The following is a 19,059-nucleotide window of genomic DNA, read 5'->3' as shown; positions in this document are numbered from 1 at the left end:
ACAAGGCCACACCTCCAAATAGTGCCACTCCCTGGGCCAACCGTATTCAAACCATAACACCAAGGATGCCCTTAAACTCCCAACTTCACAAGTGCTGGGATTACAGGTATGTACCATCCTGCCTGGCTTTATATGGTACTGGGGGAAAAACTCCAAGATTTACACTTGCTAGACAATGACTGTCAACTGGGTGGTATCCTCAGCCCATGTGTCTGACTTCTTTTTTTTTTTTTTAAGATTTATTTATTTTATGTATGTGAGTACACTGTAGCTGTCTTCAGACACACCAGAAGAGGGCATCAGATCTCACTTCAGATGGTTGTGAGCTACCATGTGGTTGCTGGGAATTGAACTCAGGACCTCAGGAAGAGCAGTCAGTGCTCTTAACCGCTGAGCCATCTCTCCAGCCCATCTGGCCTCTTTCGTTTAGGATAATGTCTTCAAAGTTTGTTCATGGAGTTGCCTGTATCCTTAAGTCTTTCTTTATATGCATTAGTTACATCCCGCTTTACAGATATACTATAGTTCATTCATCCATTTATTACTTTATATAAATATGAGCTGCTTCCACAGAATAGTGCTGTTATGCCAGGCCTAATAGTACAGACCTGCCATCAGATAGTCAAGGCAGGGGGAGTGTGAATCTGAGGCTAGCCTGGGCTACATATAATGAGAGCTTATCTCAAACAAAACTAATTGTGTGACGTTTGGAATTCTGGGGACTTGTCAGAGGGTATACAAGTGCTAGGGCCTGAGATGAAGAGTGGGCTGTGGGTTGGTTGAAGTTTGTTAAGTAGCCATGTGCAAAAGAAGAAACAACAATAAGAAGAGATTAGATATCCTGACAGCAAAGATCAAACTTGCCCCCGTAAGCCAGCCACAAATTAAATGTTGTTCTTACAAGATTTGCCTTGGTCATGGTACAACTCGACGCCCCTACTCATCAGGAAGCAGTCTGACAATAAGGTCACCCCTTTCTGACCCCTGACTTTGTACTGTCATTGCTCACAGCTTGGGGCTTACAATGGCTAAAGTCTTGATGATGTCAACTTGAATACATTTGGAATTAACCAAAACCCAGGTGACTGGACCCACCCTAAATCTGGATTCTTTGAGGTGGGAGGAACCACCTTAAATCTGGCCACACCTTCTGCTGGCCGCCTATATAAAGGACATAGAAGGATGCTCTTGTTCTTCGTCTGCTTGCTTTTGCTCTCCATGGGAAATCCATCACTTCACTGGCATTAGAGCTTAGGTCTTCAAGATGTTGGTACATACCAAAGACCAACTGAGACATCCAGTCTCATGAACCGAACAACTACTGACTGTTAGACTTTCCACTGGTAGATAGCCATTATTGGATTAACTACTCTAAAAAAAGTACTATATCTAGGAGGTTATCCTTGCAACAGACATGAAAGGTAGGAGGAACACTAAAGAGCCATGATAGTAAAGGTCCTTGAGATGGTTTGTATATGCTTGACCCAGGGAGTGGCACTATTAGGAGGTGTGGCCTTGTTGGAGTAGGTGTGGCCTTGTGGGCGTGGGCTTTAATACCCTTGTCCAAGCTGCCTGGAAATCAGTCTTCTAGCAGCCTTCAGATGAAGATATAAAACTCTCGGCTCCTCCTGCACCATGCCTGCCTGGATGCTGCCATGCTCCCACCTTGATGATAATGGACTGAACCTCTGAACCTATAAGCCAGCCCCAGTTAAATGTTGTCCTTATAAAATTTACCTTGGTTATGGTGTCTGTTCACAGCAGTAAAACCCTAACTAAGATAATCCTGGTATTGACACATTCCGGAGATCCAAGTTGTCCGTGGGACTAGCTTGAGCTAAAAGAGCCTGATAGAAAACTATAAGTACCTTTATGTCTACTTTAAGAGTCAACATCTTTACCTAAAATCCCAGTAAGTTCTTATTACCTTTCTGTAACAATATTAGCAAAGGTCCTCTTACTGTATTTTGCAAAATGGTGTGCAAAAGAGTGATCAACTAAAAAGCCACACGCAATATCCTGAGATAAGTATTTTTTATAGATCAAAGACATTTAGACATGATAAATATAATTTAATATTAATTACATATACATATATATAAACATATACAATACACATAATTTAATATTAATTACATATACTATATATACAAACACAAAAATACACACACATATATATGTATATATACACACACACATATATATATGTATATATATATATATATATATATACACACACATATCCTTTGAATCTTTTATGTTCCTGATATTAATACCAATCCCTCTTTCCACCAGTGGAACTGATGAAAGTTGTCCAGAGAGTAAGGGATGTGGCCAGATTGCTGAAATGCTTCATACCTATCCAAACTAGTTCAGAGTATTTGTTAATTCTTCAAGTATCTCTACAAGATAGACATCATTGATTGATGGGTGAGTAAGATGAAGTTCAATCTCACATACAACTTTGAGGTTGAAGATCTGGGGTTTGAAATTAGTGATCTCATCCTAAAAATAAGTGTTCTGTCGACTTATGCTACGGTTAGCTTACATGGAGACAGGGTACTTACCACTTGGGGGGAGTCTGAAACGTCTTTAGGAAGTCTACCAGGAAGCAAGGATTCCAACACTGTCTTAGGGTCAATTGTATAAACCCTCGCCCAAAGAAGAACCAGGAGGATTGGTGATGAAGATACAGGACGGAGCTTGCTCCTTGGCAAGAAGGAAGGAAGTGGCTAAGAGCACAGGCTAGATCTATCTGTGATGTGAAGGGAGAAGGGAGATGCAGAAGTGGGGAGAAGATATTCGAAGAAAGAGGGATGCTTGGCTGTCCTCATGCAGATAGAGAGCTTTCATCCAGTTGTCATTCCACAATGTTTCTGTGGAACCGGGGGACAGAAATTCCTTCTTTCCCTCTTTTCCTGTCTTGCCCTTTCCCCCTTCCTTTCTCCCCTCCGTCTGATCTGCAGTGCTGGGGATGGAACCGTGCTCAAGCAGCCCACATGAGCCACGCCCCACACGTCAGTAGAGATTCCGACCCCTTCTCTCCCGGACCTTTCCTGAGTTCTACTGTCCCGTGGCTCCGATAGACTGTCTGTACTGAGGCTTGAGATGGACTGCTGCTCGCTTGTTCAGCTCCATATAGACCACACCCTGGGTCTTTGCCCTTTGTCTTGGACTCCCTCCAGCCCTTTAATGATTAACGCCTTCAGAAAACCCACGGACAGTAGGTACCACAGCCTGTACCTGTCACCAGCCAGAGGCAGTATCTGCTGAAGTCTCGGGATGGAGAGAAAGGAGGAGAAAGATGGCAGCGACAAGCCCGAGGGGCAAGAACAGGGCAGTGGGGCAGCGGGGCTGACGATGAAGAGGGAGATTGGTCTGTGGAGCGCAGTGTCCATGACGGCTGGCTGTATGATTGGTTCTGGCATCTTCATGTCACCACAGGGGGTCTTGGTTTACATAGGCAGTCCTGGAGCCAGTCTCATCATCTGGGCAACCTGTGGCCTCCTGGCCCTGTTGGGTGCCCTGTGCTATGCTGAACTGGGCAGCCTGGTTCCTGAGTCTGGGGGAGAGTATGCCTACATTTTGCGAGCCTTCGGCTCTCTGCCTGCCTTCCTGGTCATCTACATAATTGTTCTGGTAGGCAGACCAGCTGCCATCACTGCTGTCTCTCTGAGTTTCGCTGAGTATGCCCTGGCTCCCTTTTATCCGGGCTGCTCCTCAGTCCCTCAGGTCATAGTCAAGATTGTGGCTTGTTCTTGCATCCTTGTGCTGCTTCTGATCAACTTCTGGAGCTCACGGATGTCCACTGTGCTGATGAACGTGTGCACGGCTGCCAAACTGTTCTCGCTACTAGTCATTGTAGTGGGTGGGGCTGTGGGGCTGGCGCAGGGCCGGATTCCCACAGAATCCCTGCTGTTTGCCTTCCACAACACAACGCAACAGGCAGGGCGCATTGGCATGGCTTTCTACCAGGGGCTGTGGTCCTTTGACGGCTGGAGTAATATCAACACGGTGATAGAGGAGATCAAGAACCCAAAGGTGAGTTGAGTGTGCTTTTCTGTGGGTGAACCTCTGAGCATCTGAGCTCCAGGAGTTGGCATTCCAGCTACTCGAACGATTGGGATCGTGAGCTATCTGACTAGAATCAAGGCTCTCTTGCTGTGCTCATAGGACTTGCCTGGTAGCCCATCTGCCTTGAGTTTATGGAATTTTAACTACTGCTTCTTAATAAAGCAGAGTACTTCATAGCGTCATACTCCACGGTCTCTCATCTAGCCCCTTAGGTTAACTATCAACACCCCACTTTTTTTTTTTTTTTTGGGCAGGGGAATATTGAAGTCTGCAAGAGGGGAATTATTTTGAATTCTAACTGCCACCATTCTCATTGATTCTGTTGGCCACCTCTTGGATTGTCCCCTCCAGGACATTGCAGTAGATACTTCATAGTTTTTGAAGCCCGTGAACCACTTTGCCATGGGGAACAAACCAGTCACTCCTCCTCACCCTACCTGTGAGCCTGGCTTGGATAACCAGTGTGCTAGCCGGTCTTCGGGGCTACCTGGGACTCAGATGTGGCATTTGAATCTTCAGTGTTTAATGTGCTGACTCTTTGGCACACATATATTTTCTTCTTCCCTTGCAGGAATGCCAAATTCTTACAGAATGGGAACTGCAGATCTTCTGCTGTCCCCGCTGGGCTGGCTTAGGGGTACTCTGGCTTCCAGAGGCTTGGCAAAGGCTCACTGGAGTGGTCACTTGAGAAGAGAATGATAGCTTGGAGAGAGAAGAAGCACAAGAGCAGGGGGTGGGGGTTGAGACAGAGAAAGAGACACAGGAAAGACAGAGACAGAGGAGAGAGAAACAGAAAAATGAGAGATAGAAGTAAACAAGAGATAGAAACAGGGGAGAGACAGAGGCAGAGGGGAGACACAGATGGGGAAAAAGAAACAGAGACAGAGGAAATAAACACAGAGAGAGAGAGAAAGAGAGAGAGAGGAGAGAGAGAGAGAGAGAGAGAGAGAGAGAGAGAGAGAGAGAGAGAGAGAGAGAATATGAATGCATGGTGCTAGGAGTCCTAGGGGATCCATCCTTAGTTTTTTTATTATTATTCTTTCTTTGAGACAGGAGTCTCATTGTAGGGCTGGTGGGCCTTGAATGTGTTCTGTGGCTAAGAATGCCCTTGAACTCCTGATTCTCCTGTCTTTACCTTCTGAATGGTGAGATTACAGGAATATCACCATGCCTGGCAATTTTAATTTCTCGCACATAATCTTCTTCTTCTAATCCTTTGTGTGTGAAAAGGGACTATTTTAATAACTGCCCCGGCTTATTCCTAGGTTTCTGAGATCTCAGTGGTTCACTCTTGGCAGACAGCTTGGGAAATTCTCAAGTCCATGGGTAGCATGTGCATACAGTTGTCTCACAGCAGTAAAGCACTGTTTTCTCCAGCTAGACCATGGACTTTCTCACTAGGTCAAGGAAAGAGGAGGGTCCTTCAAGTTGAAGATAATCTCCCATGGTTGCAGAGGTCATCAGCAAAGTTTTTCTAGAAAGGATCCAAGAGTTAGGACTCCAAGCCCTGTCTTCATTAGTCCCTGTCACATCTACTCAGTTCTGTTGTGGAAAACTGCTGTAGGTAATAAAGGTTATTATTAATATTGGGCCACATGCTCCATGGTTTGATGATCTCTGCTAGGGCTGGGACTTTCTTGATATGGATTTCCAAGCAAAACCTAAGCCAGTTGTCAAAAATGCCAGTATTTAAAATTCTGCCTTAACTTGCTCTGAAGGGGTATATTTATTTCTCATTCTCCTCACCTGCACCAAAGAAAGTACAGAAAGTTTCCCAAGCCAGGGTCACCCTCATAGGCAGACTCCTTAGGGTTTGAATGAAGAGTTCAGGGCCCTCGGAATGAAAACAGAAAATCTCACTCTTCTTGTGCTATAGTGGCCAGAAACATGGAAAGAGGTTAAATTTAAAAGTGTTTTTGCTCTGACCACCCGTGAGGTTGGGTCATGCATGCTAGGTGCTCACTGTACCGAGGATCTCCCAATGAAGCCCATGAGAATGAGAACACCTTGGCTACAGGTAGACTTGTGTGAGCCTGGGCAGAGCCACATTCCACCCCCTGGGTAGTAAAGCAGCCGCTGCTTTACCCATTCTGTGATCAGGGCCACTTTCCTTTGAACTCGGAGTCCCAGATTTAAGGTTGGAGGGGGCCTGGGAGGACTCCCATACAAGAGTCTGCTGCTGTCTTGTTTGCTTGTCCCTAGTTCGCAGTATAGTCCTCTTGGGAGGGCAGACCAATAAAGCATAACAGTTAAACTAGGCCTCCTGGGAGAGGAGACCAGAGTCTAGGCACAGCTCTGCAGAAGCAATTTGAACTTGAACTTGGAGGCCAGAAAGGACAGAGCCTGCCCGTGTACCAGGGTACACAGGGAGTGGGGACAACATCCATGCTGAGGCTGGTTGCCAAGAGCTGAGCTAGGTCGAGATGGCCACCTTCTTCTCAGTGTCCCTCTCCTTCCCTTCCCTCTCCACTTCCAAGAATTTCCATGAGCAGAGCTCAGTCCTGGCAGAAAGCCCTGGAAACTGTCCTTTCTTTAAGGCTGATGTTCCCAGGAGGGGCAAATCCCTTCCATGGCAAAGCGCACCAGTGAGATCTTTAGCGTTCTTTCTCTTCTGTTCTCCTCTGTAAGAAATTCTCCTTCACATCTTCCTGAGTCATTTCCACGCATCAGAGAGACCCCAGTGATGGTGCTCTTCATCCTGGAAGCTTTGGTGGCGCCTCCACCTCTCCCTCTGTATCGCTCCTGCTGTCTGCCTAGCACCTCTTGTCGGTTCCCACACACCTGTCTGTGTGCCCATGACACTGGGATCATGACCTCGTGGAAGAGGAACCCAGTGCTTCCAACCCTCATAGGGCCTGGAGAGATGGCTCAGTGGTTAAGAGCACTGTCTGCTCTTCCAGAGGTTCTGAGTTCAATTCCCAGCAACCACATGGTGGCTCACAACCATCTGTAATGGGATCCGATGCCCTCTTCTAGTGTGTCTGAAGACAGTGACGGTGTACTCACACATATATAAAATAAACAAATCTTTTTAAAAAATTCTTTTTAAAAAGAAAGAGAGATCTCATTGACTAACCTTTACCATCTTCTCCCTGACCTTACAGCAGAACCTGGTGTGGGCAGTGGTGATTGCCATTCCCCTGGTCACCATCCTGTATGTCCTGGTCAATATCAGTTACCTGCTGGTTATGTCACCCTCAGAGATCCTCACTTCTGATGCCATAGCCGTGACCTGGGGGTGAGTCACGTGGTGTGTCTCCTGGGCCCCAGACAGATATTAGGGATAGGAGGGCCCTCTATGTGGATTTGAACTTGCCCTTAAATGCATTGTTCTCTCTGTTTCCGAGGAGGCCTCCTGGTCCCTCTCCAAGTTACTTCGAGAGTTCTTGACATTGATGTCTCTGTTGTCCTAGGAACCAAGTTCTGGGGTCCTGGGCCTGGCTGGTGCCCTTGGCTGTTGCACTTTCAACATTTGGCGCTGTCAATGGGGGGTTCTTCAGCGGCAGTCGCGTGTGCTATGCAGCAGCCAGAGAAGGCCACATGGTAAGAAGTGGGAACTGGGGTCACAGAAGGTGGCGAGGGCTGCAAGAGGGCCTGAGACACCTTTCACCTATACCTTCTCCTACCTGAGCTTTTAGCCCAAACCTGGACTTTCCCAATCAGATGTGACCCTCTTTTCTTCCGAGAATGGGGGACACGGCATTTCCGATGTATTGGCAATCTCTTCCAGGTTTTAGGCAGGCATGCTCCTAGATTGTGTGGGTTGGAAGATATGAGTGGTAAAGACTCTGTGTACAGCAAGAGTACAGAGGCCACGGGAAGGAGGCCCAAAGCACACATAGTGGCCTTTTCCCTCAGAGACTCTTTTGCCTCTGCGTTCACTTTTACTGTAATAATATTGAATAACAAACAACCCCCAATCGCAGTGGCTTGAGGCACTATTCAATTGTTGATCCTTGCGTTATCTGTAGCTCTGTTCATTTTGGTCATTCTTAGTTTGGAATGACTCTGTTCCTATTTCAAGGACCCAGGCCAAGTCAAATGGCTCCTGGAGAGCAGTTCTTGATTAATTCAGGAATCGGGTGTTCAGGTTATCAGATAAAACACATGAACACATTTAAAGCCCCTGCCTGTCACTTTGTACACGTGTTTTATTGGATGAATCAAGCGACACAATCTAGTGCACTTCAGTGGTTGAGAACTATGTTCCCAACACAAGGCGCAAAGAAAGGGAGACATTCCTTTGGGGGATAGTAATTCATTTACCATAGTAACCCAAGGAAGCCTATCCTCCTGGACGCCATGATACTAATGACCATCAGATTGGGCACACTGGTGTTCAGAGCATGACAGGGGACGGACTACTTGCTATGGCTTTTTTACAGCTTCTCTCACATTGCCTGTGTTTTCCAGCCCCAGCTTATGTCCATGATTCATGTGCATCGACTTACCCCAGCGCCAGCCCTGATCTTCACCACGGCTGTGGCTTTGCTGCTGGTCATCCCAGGAAACTTCAGCACCTTTGTGAACCTCTTGAGGTAAGTGAGAGTCCACAGGCTGCTATCTATGTCCTAGACATGTATCTATATACCCTTATATGTACAAACTTGCACATATTAATGAGTATGTTGTCTTCTGGAGTGCCTATGTGCAAGTGTACACACACACACACACACACACACACACACACACACTCACACACACACAAGTTTTCTCATCATAGCAATCAAATACCAGACAAGAAACCACTTAAAAGAGAAAGGAATCGTTTCGGCACATGTAAAGTACAGGCCAATGTGGCGGAGAGGCATGGGAATGGGAATGCCTGGAGGCTGCGATGAGAGGTCTGTGTAGCTCCTTGCTCATATCTCAGTGGACCAGGAACCAGAGAGAGGACAGGAAGCTGGGTGTTATAAATCTCAAGGCCTGCCCCTCACCAGAGAACCATATTTTCATTGAGCCTCCATCCTTCTACCTCTCACTAATCCCCTAAAACAGCAACTCCAGACGTCTCAAACACATGAGCTTGTGGGGCAATATTTTACAGTCAAATAATGTAAAATATTATCCGCCTGCCTGCCTATCTATCTATCTATCTATCTACCTACCATCTATCTACACACACACACACACGCGCGCACACACACACACACACACACACACACACACACACACACACACGGATGCTAAGGCTGGACTGCTGCTCTCATTTTTCCCTTAGTCCTTCTTTCTGCTCCTAAGACGAGGTTAAAGGGCACGCAGGCATTGTGCTGCTGGAGAGCCCTGGGATATGGTATGATTTTTTTTTTCCCTTGAGGACCCGGGCTAGTGCTCTGGACTCTGTCCCATTTAATTCTTCAGAACTCATTGTAGGTTCGCAGCAACTTGCTCAGGCACAGTGACTGCTCTGGCCTCGGGAAGGGAATGCTCTGACATCCCCTTTTAATGCTTTCCTCCAGAAGGAATCACAGGCTGTCGTGATGCCCATTTGTAATTTTCTAAGCTCCTCTGAAGCAGGGCTGATCCTTCAACGACCAGATGAGCAAAGTACCTGGGTGCGGAGGGTGTTTCAGTCATTTCTCAGGCATCACACGTTCCATTGCTCTGCTATTTCATCCAGAACAGGATGTTCAGTGCTTGGTGTGACTGTTGGGAACAGCAAGTCGCAAATGATGTTTTGTTTTCATTTTTCCCCCCATGAGAAAGATGGAAATCATTATATGGATAACAAAATCTAATCTGCTGTAGATTTGGGGGTTGGGACTGTTGGGTAGAGACTGGAAAATGTGACCAAAATGTCTCAGTACAGAGCAAGAATCCTGAGGTGATCTATTCAGCTAGGACCGAACACTTTACAGCCTTGATCCCTTCAAGGGATAGCTTGTTCTGGACCAAGATAGATAGAATTTGTGTATGTATCCATGTATATGTGTGTGCACATGTCTGTGTGTGTGTGCGTGTGCGTGTGTGTGTGCATGTGTGTGTGCGTGTGTGTGTATATGTGTGTGTATGTGTGTGTGCATGTGTGTATATGTGTGTGTGTGCATGTGTGTATATGTGTGTATGTGTGTGTGCGTGTGTGTGCATGTGTGTATGTGTGTGTGTATATGTGTGTGTATGTGTGTGTGTGCATGTGTGTATATGTGTGTGTATGTGTGTGTGTGCATGTGTGTATATGTGTGTGTGTGCGTGTGTGCTCATGCATATGTGCATGTGGAGGGCAGGGGACCAAATCTGGATGTCATTTCTTACAGGCCACTTACATCTTTAAAACAGTCAATGTCCGAGAGTGAGGGCTTCTATTGCTGAAATGAAACGCCATAACCAAAAGCAAGGTTGGAGAAGAAAGAATATTATTTGGGTCACATGTCCACATTGTAGTCCATTACTGAAGAAAGTCAGGACAGGAACTCAAACAGGGCAGGAACCTGGAGGGATGCAGAGGCTGTGGAGGGTGCTGCCTACTGGCTTGCTCATCGTGCTCAGCCTGCTTTTTTTTTTTTTTTTTTTCTGGAGCTGAGGACTGAACCCAGGGCCTTGTGCTTGCTAGGCAAGTGCTCTACCACTGAGCTAAATCCCCAACCCCTCAGCCTGCTTTCTTTTTTTTTTTTGGTTCTTTTTTTTCCGGAGCTGGGGACCGAACCCAGGGCCTTGCGCTTCCTAGGTAAGCGCTCTACCACTGAGCTAAATCCCCAGCCCCCAGCCTGCTTTCTTATAGAACCACGTAGAGGAATTTTAATCCAATGACATGGCTTCTCTGGCAAAGGATCTCATCCAAAGACCTTCAAGGTCCATAAGATCCGGCCAGAATGTAGACACAGCCTGGATTACAGATGATCTGGCTGGAATACAGATATGCCTTTAGTACACACTTTTAATCCCTAACAGTGAAGGTAAAGTTATTTTGTAGAAGGAAGCAGCCTAATTGAGGGTCAAAGTGACAAATCAAAGAAAGATTTGACGGAATGAGTCAGAGATAGGATACGTCCAACTCATAGGAGAAGAGCACAGGAAAGAGAGACTACTGAACAGCAGCAAGAGGGACAGAGCGGTTTGGTGTGTGGTGTGGTGTGACAGTTACAGAGACCAGTTGCAGAGAACAAGCTAGACACAGGTGAAGACAGAGCAAGCCAGAGAATGAGAAGGAGCCAGAAGATTAGAACCTATTTCCAAAGTTAGCATGAGGCCAAGCAGAGTGATTCAGGCAGAAGCAAAAAGAAGCCAGATTGAACCAGTCAGCTTGGAAGATTAGATTGTACGAAGCTTCCAGGCCTAGGTCCAGGAATAGTTAGAACAGAGAAAGAAATGCTCTGGGCTTAGCCCAGGCTGTGTATTTGCACAGCCTAGGTATAGCTCTCATTTCATTCCATCATCTAAGGAAATAAAAGCAATATTTACAGACCCTGGACCACCTGCCCAGGGACGGTACCACCCACAATGGCCCTCTCCATCAATCACTAATTAAGAAAATGCCCTACAGCCAGCTTTTATGGAGACATATTCTCAGTTGAGATTCCCTCCTTTCAGCTAACTCTAGCTTGCGTCAAATTGACATAAAACTAGCTAGCACATACAGCATCTTACTGTATGTGCTATGTAGCTCTGGCTGGTCTAGAACATGCTACACAGACCAAATTGGTCTAGAACTCATGGCGATATTTCTACCTTTGCCTCCCAGGTGTGAAACTAGCCCAGTGGGCTGGGCTGTCTAGCCATTGCGACCCCCCAGGTGTCCACTTATCTCTGCCTTACAGGGCTGGGATTCCAAACCCATAACATCACACCTGGCTCTCCCCACGTGGGTCCTGGGGAATGAACTCAGGTCTTTGTGCTTGTGCAGCAAGCTCCTTACTGACTGAGCCATTTCACCAGACCCTCAGATGGAATTTTATTGGAACGGTGGCAGCCACTCAAACTATAGACCTTGGAAAGGACAGAGCCAAGAGCTTATTGGGTGTTTAAGCAGCCTACATGTAATATCACCAACCATAAAGGAAGGGTGGGTTGGGAGAAGAGCTCTATTTCCAGTGAGATGTCCCTCCAATGAACACAGGCCTCCTTGAGATTCCACCATGCTCTCTTTTTCAAAATATTGTTTTTAAAAACTAGTATACTGTTTGACAGTTTCACACTTGATTTTAGCTGAAAGGTCAGGAAGCAGTTATTCTTTGACAAATTCATATATAATATATAATACATAATATACAATACATATTAGATATTATATGATGTATAGTATATGATATATATGCCACACACATATACTACATATGTGCATAATATGTATAGTAATGGTATATGGTATATGTGGTATATTGTACATAGTATATGGTATATATTCTGGCCACACTCATCCCTCTACCCTCTCTTATCCTTCCCCTTCCAGAAGCTACACTCCTTCCTTGACCAAGTTCCTATCCCAATTTCATGTCTTTTTGTTTTGTGACTCACTGGGTCATCTTTAGGCTCTTTTCAAAATTAAGATTTATTGATTTTATTTTAAGTGTGTTCTGTTTGCATGCATGTTTGTGTACCACATTCATGCCTGGTTCACCCTGAGATCAGCAGAAGGCATCAGATCTCATGAAACTGGAGTTAAGGATGCTTGTGAGCCACCATGTGGGTGTTGGGAATCAAACCCAAGTCCTCTGTGAGAGCAGCAAAGGCTCTTAAGCACTGAACCACCTTTATGGCAGCCCTCAGCTCTCTAGAGACAAGCAAATGCTCCTCCTTGTCTTTGAGTATTTGTCCTGATCCAGGCAAGTCCCGTGAAAGAGGCCTCATCTACACTTTCTACTTCTCGATGCAGCTTCCTGTCCTGGCTCACCTATGGAACCACCTTCGCCTGTCTCCTGTACTTGCGAATAAAGACAAGGAATCTTCACCACACTTACAAGGTAACTGGCAGGGTAGTCATCTTCTTCAAGGCCTAGACCAGTGATTCTCGGCCTTCTTGATGAGGCAACCCTTTCATACAGTTCCTTGTGTTGCAGCGACACCTCAACCATAAAATTGATTTCATTGCTACTTCATAACTGCAGTTTTATAGTTATGAATCATAATGTAAATACCTGATATGCAGCATATCTGATATGTGAGCCTCCCCAGGGGTCAAGACCCACAGGTTGAGAACCACCGGCCTCGACAAGACATAGCAATGGCTGTTATTGTCATTACATTTTGTAGAACAATGCACGTTTTTGGGGGTGGTGCTAAGGTGACCATTTCTCTTCTGGAGGTTCATGAAGGAGAAAGTGGAACGCAAACATGAGGCCATGTAGCCAGATAGACCAATGCTGGGCTCCAGACTCTGCTTCTAAAAGAACCCCCTCTAGCCCAGGGGGTGGCTCTCCTGGCCCAGCCTGGCATTCTAGCAGATGCTAGAGCAGGGGCACTCATGGTGGTTGGAAATAAGTGGGAGGTAGATAGGAAGGACAGAACTCAGTGACACCCTCGTCATTCCAGGTCCAGGGATCGAATACCTTCTCTGTGCCCTCTGCAGGTTCCCACCTTCATCCCTGTCATCATGCTCCTGGTGTCCCTCTACCTGGTGCTGGCACCCATCATTGACCACCCCCAGATGGAATTCCTGTACATCTTCCTGTTCGTGCTCACTGGCTTTCCGGTGTACTTCCTGCTTTTCCACTTCCAGTGTCAGTCCAAGTGTGTACAGACGGCCACTATGCATCTCCAGCTGCTCCTGGAAGTGGCTCCAACCATTAAAGATCACTGACTGGGTGGTCCTCCGATAGGTACTGCCCTCTTCACTGCAGACCCCACTCTTCCCACTGGTTGTCTGTAGACTGACTATACATAATTCTAGTGAGCACTTAGTCCTATAGGGCAGCTGCTTCAAAGTCTGGGAATACCTGCCAGGACACTAGCCCATTTCTCTAAAGCCTGTTCCTTTGGCACACGTACCACCTGGTTTCATAAAGGAGCCCGCTAATTACAGGTAGACGTTTAGTTGCTATTGTAGCCTAAGTGGATAGCACGGGGTGAGTTTCTTCTTTGGGTTTCTGTCATTGGGATCCTGTGGTCTTATTTGGCCTCCGAGCTTGCTTGAGCTGAAGATCTGCACACCTATGGGGGCCGCTTGTATCAAGTGGACAGGGAAGTAGAGAAAGCCAGCATGGCATGGAGAATGAAGGTGGTACAGGATGAGCCATGCTTTAACAAAACTGATGTGGTGCTGAAGAGTAGGGAGGCAGGATCTGAAAGAGTAGTTTTGATCTTTGTCCTATAGTCTGCTACTTGATAGTGTCCCTTGGGTTTTATATTCTTCTTCTCCTTCTCCTTCTTCTCCTTCTCCTTCTTCTCTTCCTCCTCCTGTTTCTTCCTCTTCCTCCTCCTCCTCCCCCTCCTCCTCCTCCTCTTCCTCCTCTTCTTCCTCCTCCTCCTCCTCCTTCTATTTTGCAAAGCTGAAGACTAATCCAAGGGCATCATGAATACTTAGGCAAACACCATGCTGTCGATTTTCTGGGACAACTGATTCCATAAAATAAATTTCTCATTTTGCCTCTGGTGAATCTGAATGGGCACCTACCTATGTCTGGCAATTAAATGAGATTCGTCTATGATGACTATTCTCGTTTGGTAAGACTTCCGTTATGGTTTGACGCTGCCCATTTGCTTGAACAGTGCCATGAACAGTAGATGTATTGCTAAGAAGGTGGGGTTATTGGCTTTGAGAAAGGGGAAAGACAGATACATTCCCAGGAGAAAGGACAGGGAGCTGGAATAGCTCCCGTGAAAGCTAATAATGATTATAAAACTAAAGTGAGATGAGAGGATAGAGAAACCTCAGTGTCCTGGGAAGAATTGGGGAGATGAAGACTGACAGGTGCCTAGAATGATGGTGAGCGTCTAGCTCCTGAGGGCATCTAGGGCATGGGTGATTCAAAAGAAATGGGGCAGAGAACATATTTTAGCTTCTCCTGAAAACTGGAGTTAGGCAGCTCATGTGTAGCTTTAGTGCACCTTGCATACAAGCCATTTATTACTTTTCTGATGGTGTGATGATACACCATGACCAAGGCAACTTATACAAACTGTTTATTTAGGCTCATGGCTTCATAGGGCTACGAGTCTGTCACAACCATGGCATGGAAGTGTGGCAGCAGGCAGACATGACAACTGCCACAGTGAGGAATTCATATTGTGAACTTCAAGCATGTGGGGGAGAGCATAGCTAGAATGGCATGATGCTTTTGATATATCTTGGGACATACCAGAAGAGGGCATCGGATCCCATTACGGATGGTTGTGAGCCACCATGTGGTTGCTGGCAATTAAACTCAGGATCTCTGCAAGAGCAGCCAGTGCTCTTAACCTCAAGCCATCTCTCCAGCCCTGGCATTTGATATCCCAAATCCTGTCCCCAGTGACATACTTCCTCCAGCAAGGCCACACCTCTCAAACCTACATGGATAGCTAGCTCCACCAAGGGCACCAAATGTTCAACAATCTGAGCCCATCATGGAATTCTCATTAAAAGCACTGCTTACCTCAGAAGTTTCATGGTAGAGATCAGTCAGAAAAGTTCAACAGTTCGATTCAGTTCTGACACAGCGTCTGAGTTTGGTCTAAGCTCCTTTTGTTTAAGGGTTCAGTTCCTCGTAACCACTATCACTTCAGACACCAGTGATTTAAGTACAGGATCCCCGCATTACCTATATATCTACCAGCATGTCGTAGAAATTGGACATCCCTGTAACTACCACCCTCAAGTACAGTAATTTACTAGGATGACTCACAGGACTCAGAAAACCACTTTATGATTACCAGCTGAATATAAAAGATTTAACTCAGAAACACTTAAAAAGAAGGGATGCACAGTGCAAGGCTTGGGGATGGGAGTGCAGTTTCTGTCCAATTCTGCTTCACTTTTGTTGCATAGCAGCTTCCTCTGATTAGAAATATTCCATCCTGGATGGAGGTTTGTTAATGCTCAGGAAGTTAACAAAACTTACAATGCTCAGGAATGTAAACAACTAACAATTCTCAGGAAGCTCCTGAAATTCATGAGATTCACAAGGCCCCTCCCTAAGGTGGTCAGGCCTGTACACAAGCTCCTCTGTTCAATGAGCCTGGGTAACTAGGTATTTGTATCTCCTCAGGAAAAGTCACCCAACTCCATCTCCAGCACCTATGTTTACCCAGAAGCTTTCTAAATCCTGCCATTCAGGACTTTTTATAGAGGTGTCATATGCATAATTGATTAAGTCATTGCACAGTTTCAATCTCCAATCTCTGTTCCTCCCCAGGGGAATGGATTGAATGCTCTAAACTTTTTTTTTCTTTTTTTTCAGAGCTGGGGACCGAACCCAGGGCCCTGTGCTTGCTAGGCAAGCGCTCTACCACTGAGCTAAATCCCCAACCCTGCTCTAAACTTCTAACCATGCCCCATTCCTTAAGCTACCAAGGTAGCATATAAAAAAATATTCAGCATTCAAGTCATTTCAAAGATTTTAGGGACTATAATCTCTTTCATGTACTAACAGTTGGGAACAAAACTTTATTTCTGATCTATCCCAGTCCTGAATCATGAACAGTTCATTAGTCCAGTTACTAGCATCCTATCTTTCCAAGGGGGATATGTTATTGCAGAGAATGAAACGTTTCAAAAGAGTTCATCCTCAGTTCATCCTCTAAGTAGATAGTGAGTTGCTGGAGAAACCAACCATGTGATTGGAGGATTGGAGTGTTTAGCATAACCTCTGGAGAGGAGGGGAGGACTAGAGATTAACTTCAGTCATCAAAGGCCAATACTTTAATCAAGCATGTGTGTATAATAGGGATTCTATACAAAATCTAAGTGAGGGAAGTGCAAGGCCCTGGGTTCGGTCCCCAGCTCCGAAAAAAAGAACCAAAAAAAAAAAAAATCTAAGTGAGGGGTTGAAGAGTATCCAGGCATGCTGGGACTCCATGCCCCTCCCACCTTACCTTATGTACCTCTGCACTACCCATTCATGTTTTGTTCGAGACAGGGTTTCATCTAATCCAGGCTGGCCTCGAACTTACTACACGGCCGAAGATGGGTTCGAACTCCTGATTCTTGTACACACATTCCCGAGTGTTGGAATTACAGAAGTATACTGCAACACCAATTCATACAGTGCTGGGGATCGAACCTTGGGGACGCTAGGCAAGCACAATACCAACTAAGCCACATTCTAGTCCCATTTGCATTCTTTACAGTAAACTGGTGCAATCAACTGTTTTCCTGGGCTCTGTAAACCATTATAACAATGGTTAATGGTACAATTATCAAACAGTAAGATAGGGATTGTGAGACTCTTTTTTTTTTTTTTTTTTGGTTCTTTTTTTTTTCCGGAGATGGGGACTGAACCCAGGGCCTTGCGCTTCCTAGGTAAGCGCTCTACCACTGAGCTAAATCCCCAGCCCCGGATTGTGAGACTCTTGATTGGTAGCCCATTTGGCGAAGTACCAGAGGGTCCTGTGGGTTGCCAATGACATGTGAAATGGGTACAGCTCTCATCCGTGACTGAGTCTCACAGGTACCTAGGGCTGTTGAGCAGCAAGTGGCTATCACCTGCAGAGTTGGTCACGAAGCCACACTGGCAGCTTCATCCTCTCTGTTCTCCTTCCTCACAATGTTGGGTAAAAGCAAAAGAAGATGATTCTAAGTATTATCATTTGGTTTTTGGACTTCGTTTAATCATCAGGTAAAACTAAATTCAAGGTCCCAGCTCCTGGGGACTTCCCAATAGCTTAGCAGCTATTTATTGTAAGGAAATAGTTGAGTCCAGACATCTCAAGGACAAATTCTCCATTTTGCTGGCAGGGTCAAACTAAGTTCATGCTCCCAGGCCCAGGAACCAACTCCTAACCTGATTGGTGGAAACTCCCTTGTTCAACCCCTTATGTCAAAATATGATTGGACAATGCTACAGCCCACCCTGTTCCCCCTTGCTTCATTTTTAAAATATGCTGAACAGCATTTCTTCAGGGTCATAGTTCAGCTCTCAAGTCTGTTCTGCAGCCCTGATCGATCAGTAGTGGCTTGGTTACAATAAACTTTTGTCTCTGCACTGACCTGGCCTTTGTTGGATTTAAGTGAACCCCACACTAGGATAGCTTTGATGCGTCAACCATCTCCTCCTGGGGGGGGGGCGGTGCCAGTGTGCAAGAGGGAGTGAGCCAGACACGCAGGTGACACAAGCAGGTTATGATTCTGGGGTGTAACGCTAAGCTCACACTAAATTGTACAGGCAGTGCCCACTTTGAAATATAGATATCCTATGGGCTTTCCTAAAAACTCCTTAAGGGGACTCGACTCGGGGTTGGGGATTTAGCTCAGTGGTAGAGCGCTTGCCTAGGAAGCGCAAGGCCCTGGGTTCGGTCCCCAGCTCCAAAAATAAGAACCAAAAAAAAAAAAGGGGACTCGACTCGAAGTGGACAGAGTACTTGTCTAACGTGTTTGAAGCCCTTGGTTTGATCTCCAGCTCCTCGTAGGCAAGACTTGGAACTTGGCGCTCAGAAGCTTGAAGCCATCCTTAGTTATACAGCGTATTGAAGGACAGCCTACGCTACATGAGACCCTGTCTCAAAAAACCCAAACCCAAACCAAACTGAAAGGAAGGACAAGGTTAGAAATTCTTCTCCCCTGGCAATGGGCAAAGAATCATTGTCAGTGGTGGTATTCTCCTATCACTCAGGGGTTCATCCTAGCTTGATGCCTGGCTTGGTGGCCAAAGCTGTTTTAAGCTCAGGATGCAAAGTCACTTCAGGGAGCACAGCAAGGGAGGAGGAAGATGGAGACCTGCATTCTGCCATGCCATGTGGTGTGGGTGGGGAAAGACACTCACAGACTCTGCCCTTCACTCCCCATGGCAAGGGTGGGCCTTAGACAAACAGAGCCCAATCTACCACCACACAGCACAGTACAGAGGAAGGAGGCAGAGACCTGTGGACCACCATGCCACCCACAAGCTCCGGCACTTGGCACAGATGGGCCATAGA

The 19,059-nt window shown here is 46.1% G+C and overlaps 1 protein-coding gene across 2 annotated transcripts; it reads left to right on the top strand.

Moving 5' to 3' along the window:
- The first annotated feature begins 2,160 nt into the window (after positions 1–2,160).
- Positions 2,161–14,743, top strand: Slc7a15 (solute carrier family 7 (cationic amino acid transporter, y+ system), member 15). 2 transcript variants are annotated; one of them, NM_001106714.1, is made up of 6 exons: positions 3,261–4,041; positions 7,179–7,312; positions 7,488–7,617; positions 8,488–8,612; positions 12,884–12,971; positions 13,577–14,743. In NM_001106714.1, the coding sequence occupies exons 1-6, from the start codon at positions 3,283–3,285 to the stop codon at positions 13,805–13,807; spliced, it is 1,467 nt and encodes a 488-aa protein (NP_001100184.1). In that variant the 5' UTR covers positions 3,261–3,282; the 3' UTR covers positions 13,808–14,743. The 2 variants fall into 2 exon arrangements, with proteins under 2 accessions (XP_008762800.1, NP_001100184.1); XM_008764578.3 differs by lacking the exons at positions 7,179–7,312; positions 7,488–7,617; positions 8,488–8,612; positions 12,884–12,971; positions 13,577–14,743 and adding an exon at positions 4,329–5,766 and having other exon boundaries at positions 2,161–4,041.
- The last annotated feature ends 4,316 nt before the right edge of the window (positions 14,744–19,059 follow it).

Source organism: Rattus norvegicus, chromosome 6 (genome assembly GCF_036323735.1).
Source record: "Rattus norvegicus strain BN/NHsdMcwi chromosome 6, GRCr8, whole genome shotgun sequence".
Classification (NCBI taxonomy): Eukaryota; Metazoa; Chordata; class Mammalia; order Rodentia; family Muridae; genus Rattus; species Rattus norvegicus.
The sequence above is the reverse complement of the archived record's forward strand: the minus strand, read 5'-3'. Positions and strand labels throughout refer to the sequence as shown.

Coding starts and splice junctions, on each gene's coding strand:
- Slc7a15 (NM_001106714.1), top strand. CDS start 3,283: ATGGAGAGAAAGGAGGAGAAAGATGGCAGCGACAAGCCCGAGGGGCAA. Junction 7,313..7,487: donor GCCATAGCCGTGACCTGGGG/GTGAGTCACGTG, acceptor CTGTTGTCCTAG/GAACCAAGTTCTGGGGTCCT. Junction 12,972..13,576: donor ATCTTCACCACACTTACAAG/GTAACTGGCAGG, acceptor TGCCCTCTGCAG/GTTCCCACCTTCATCCCTGT.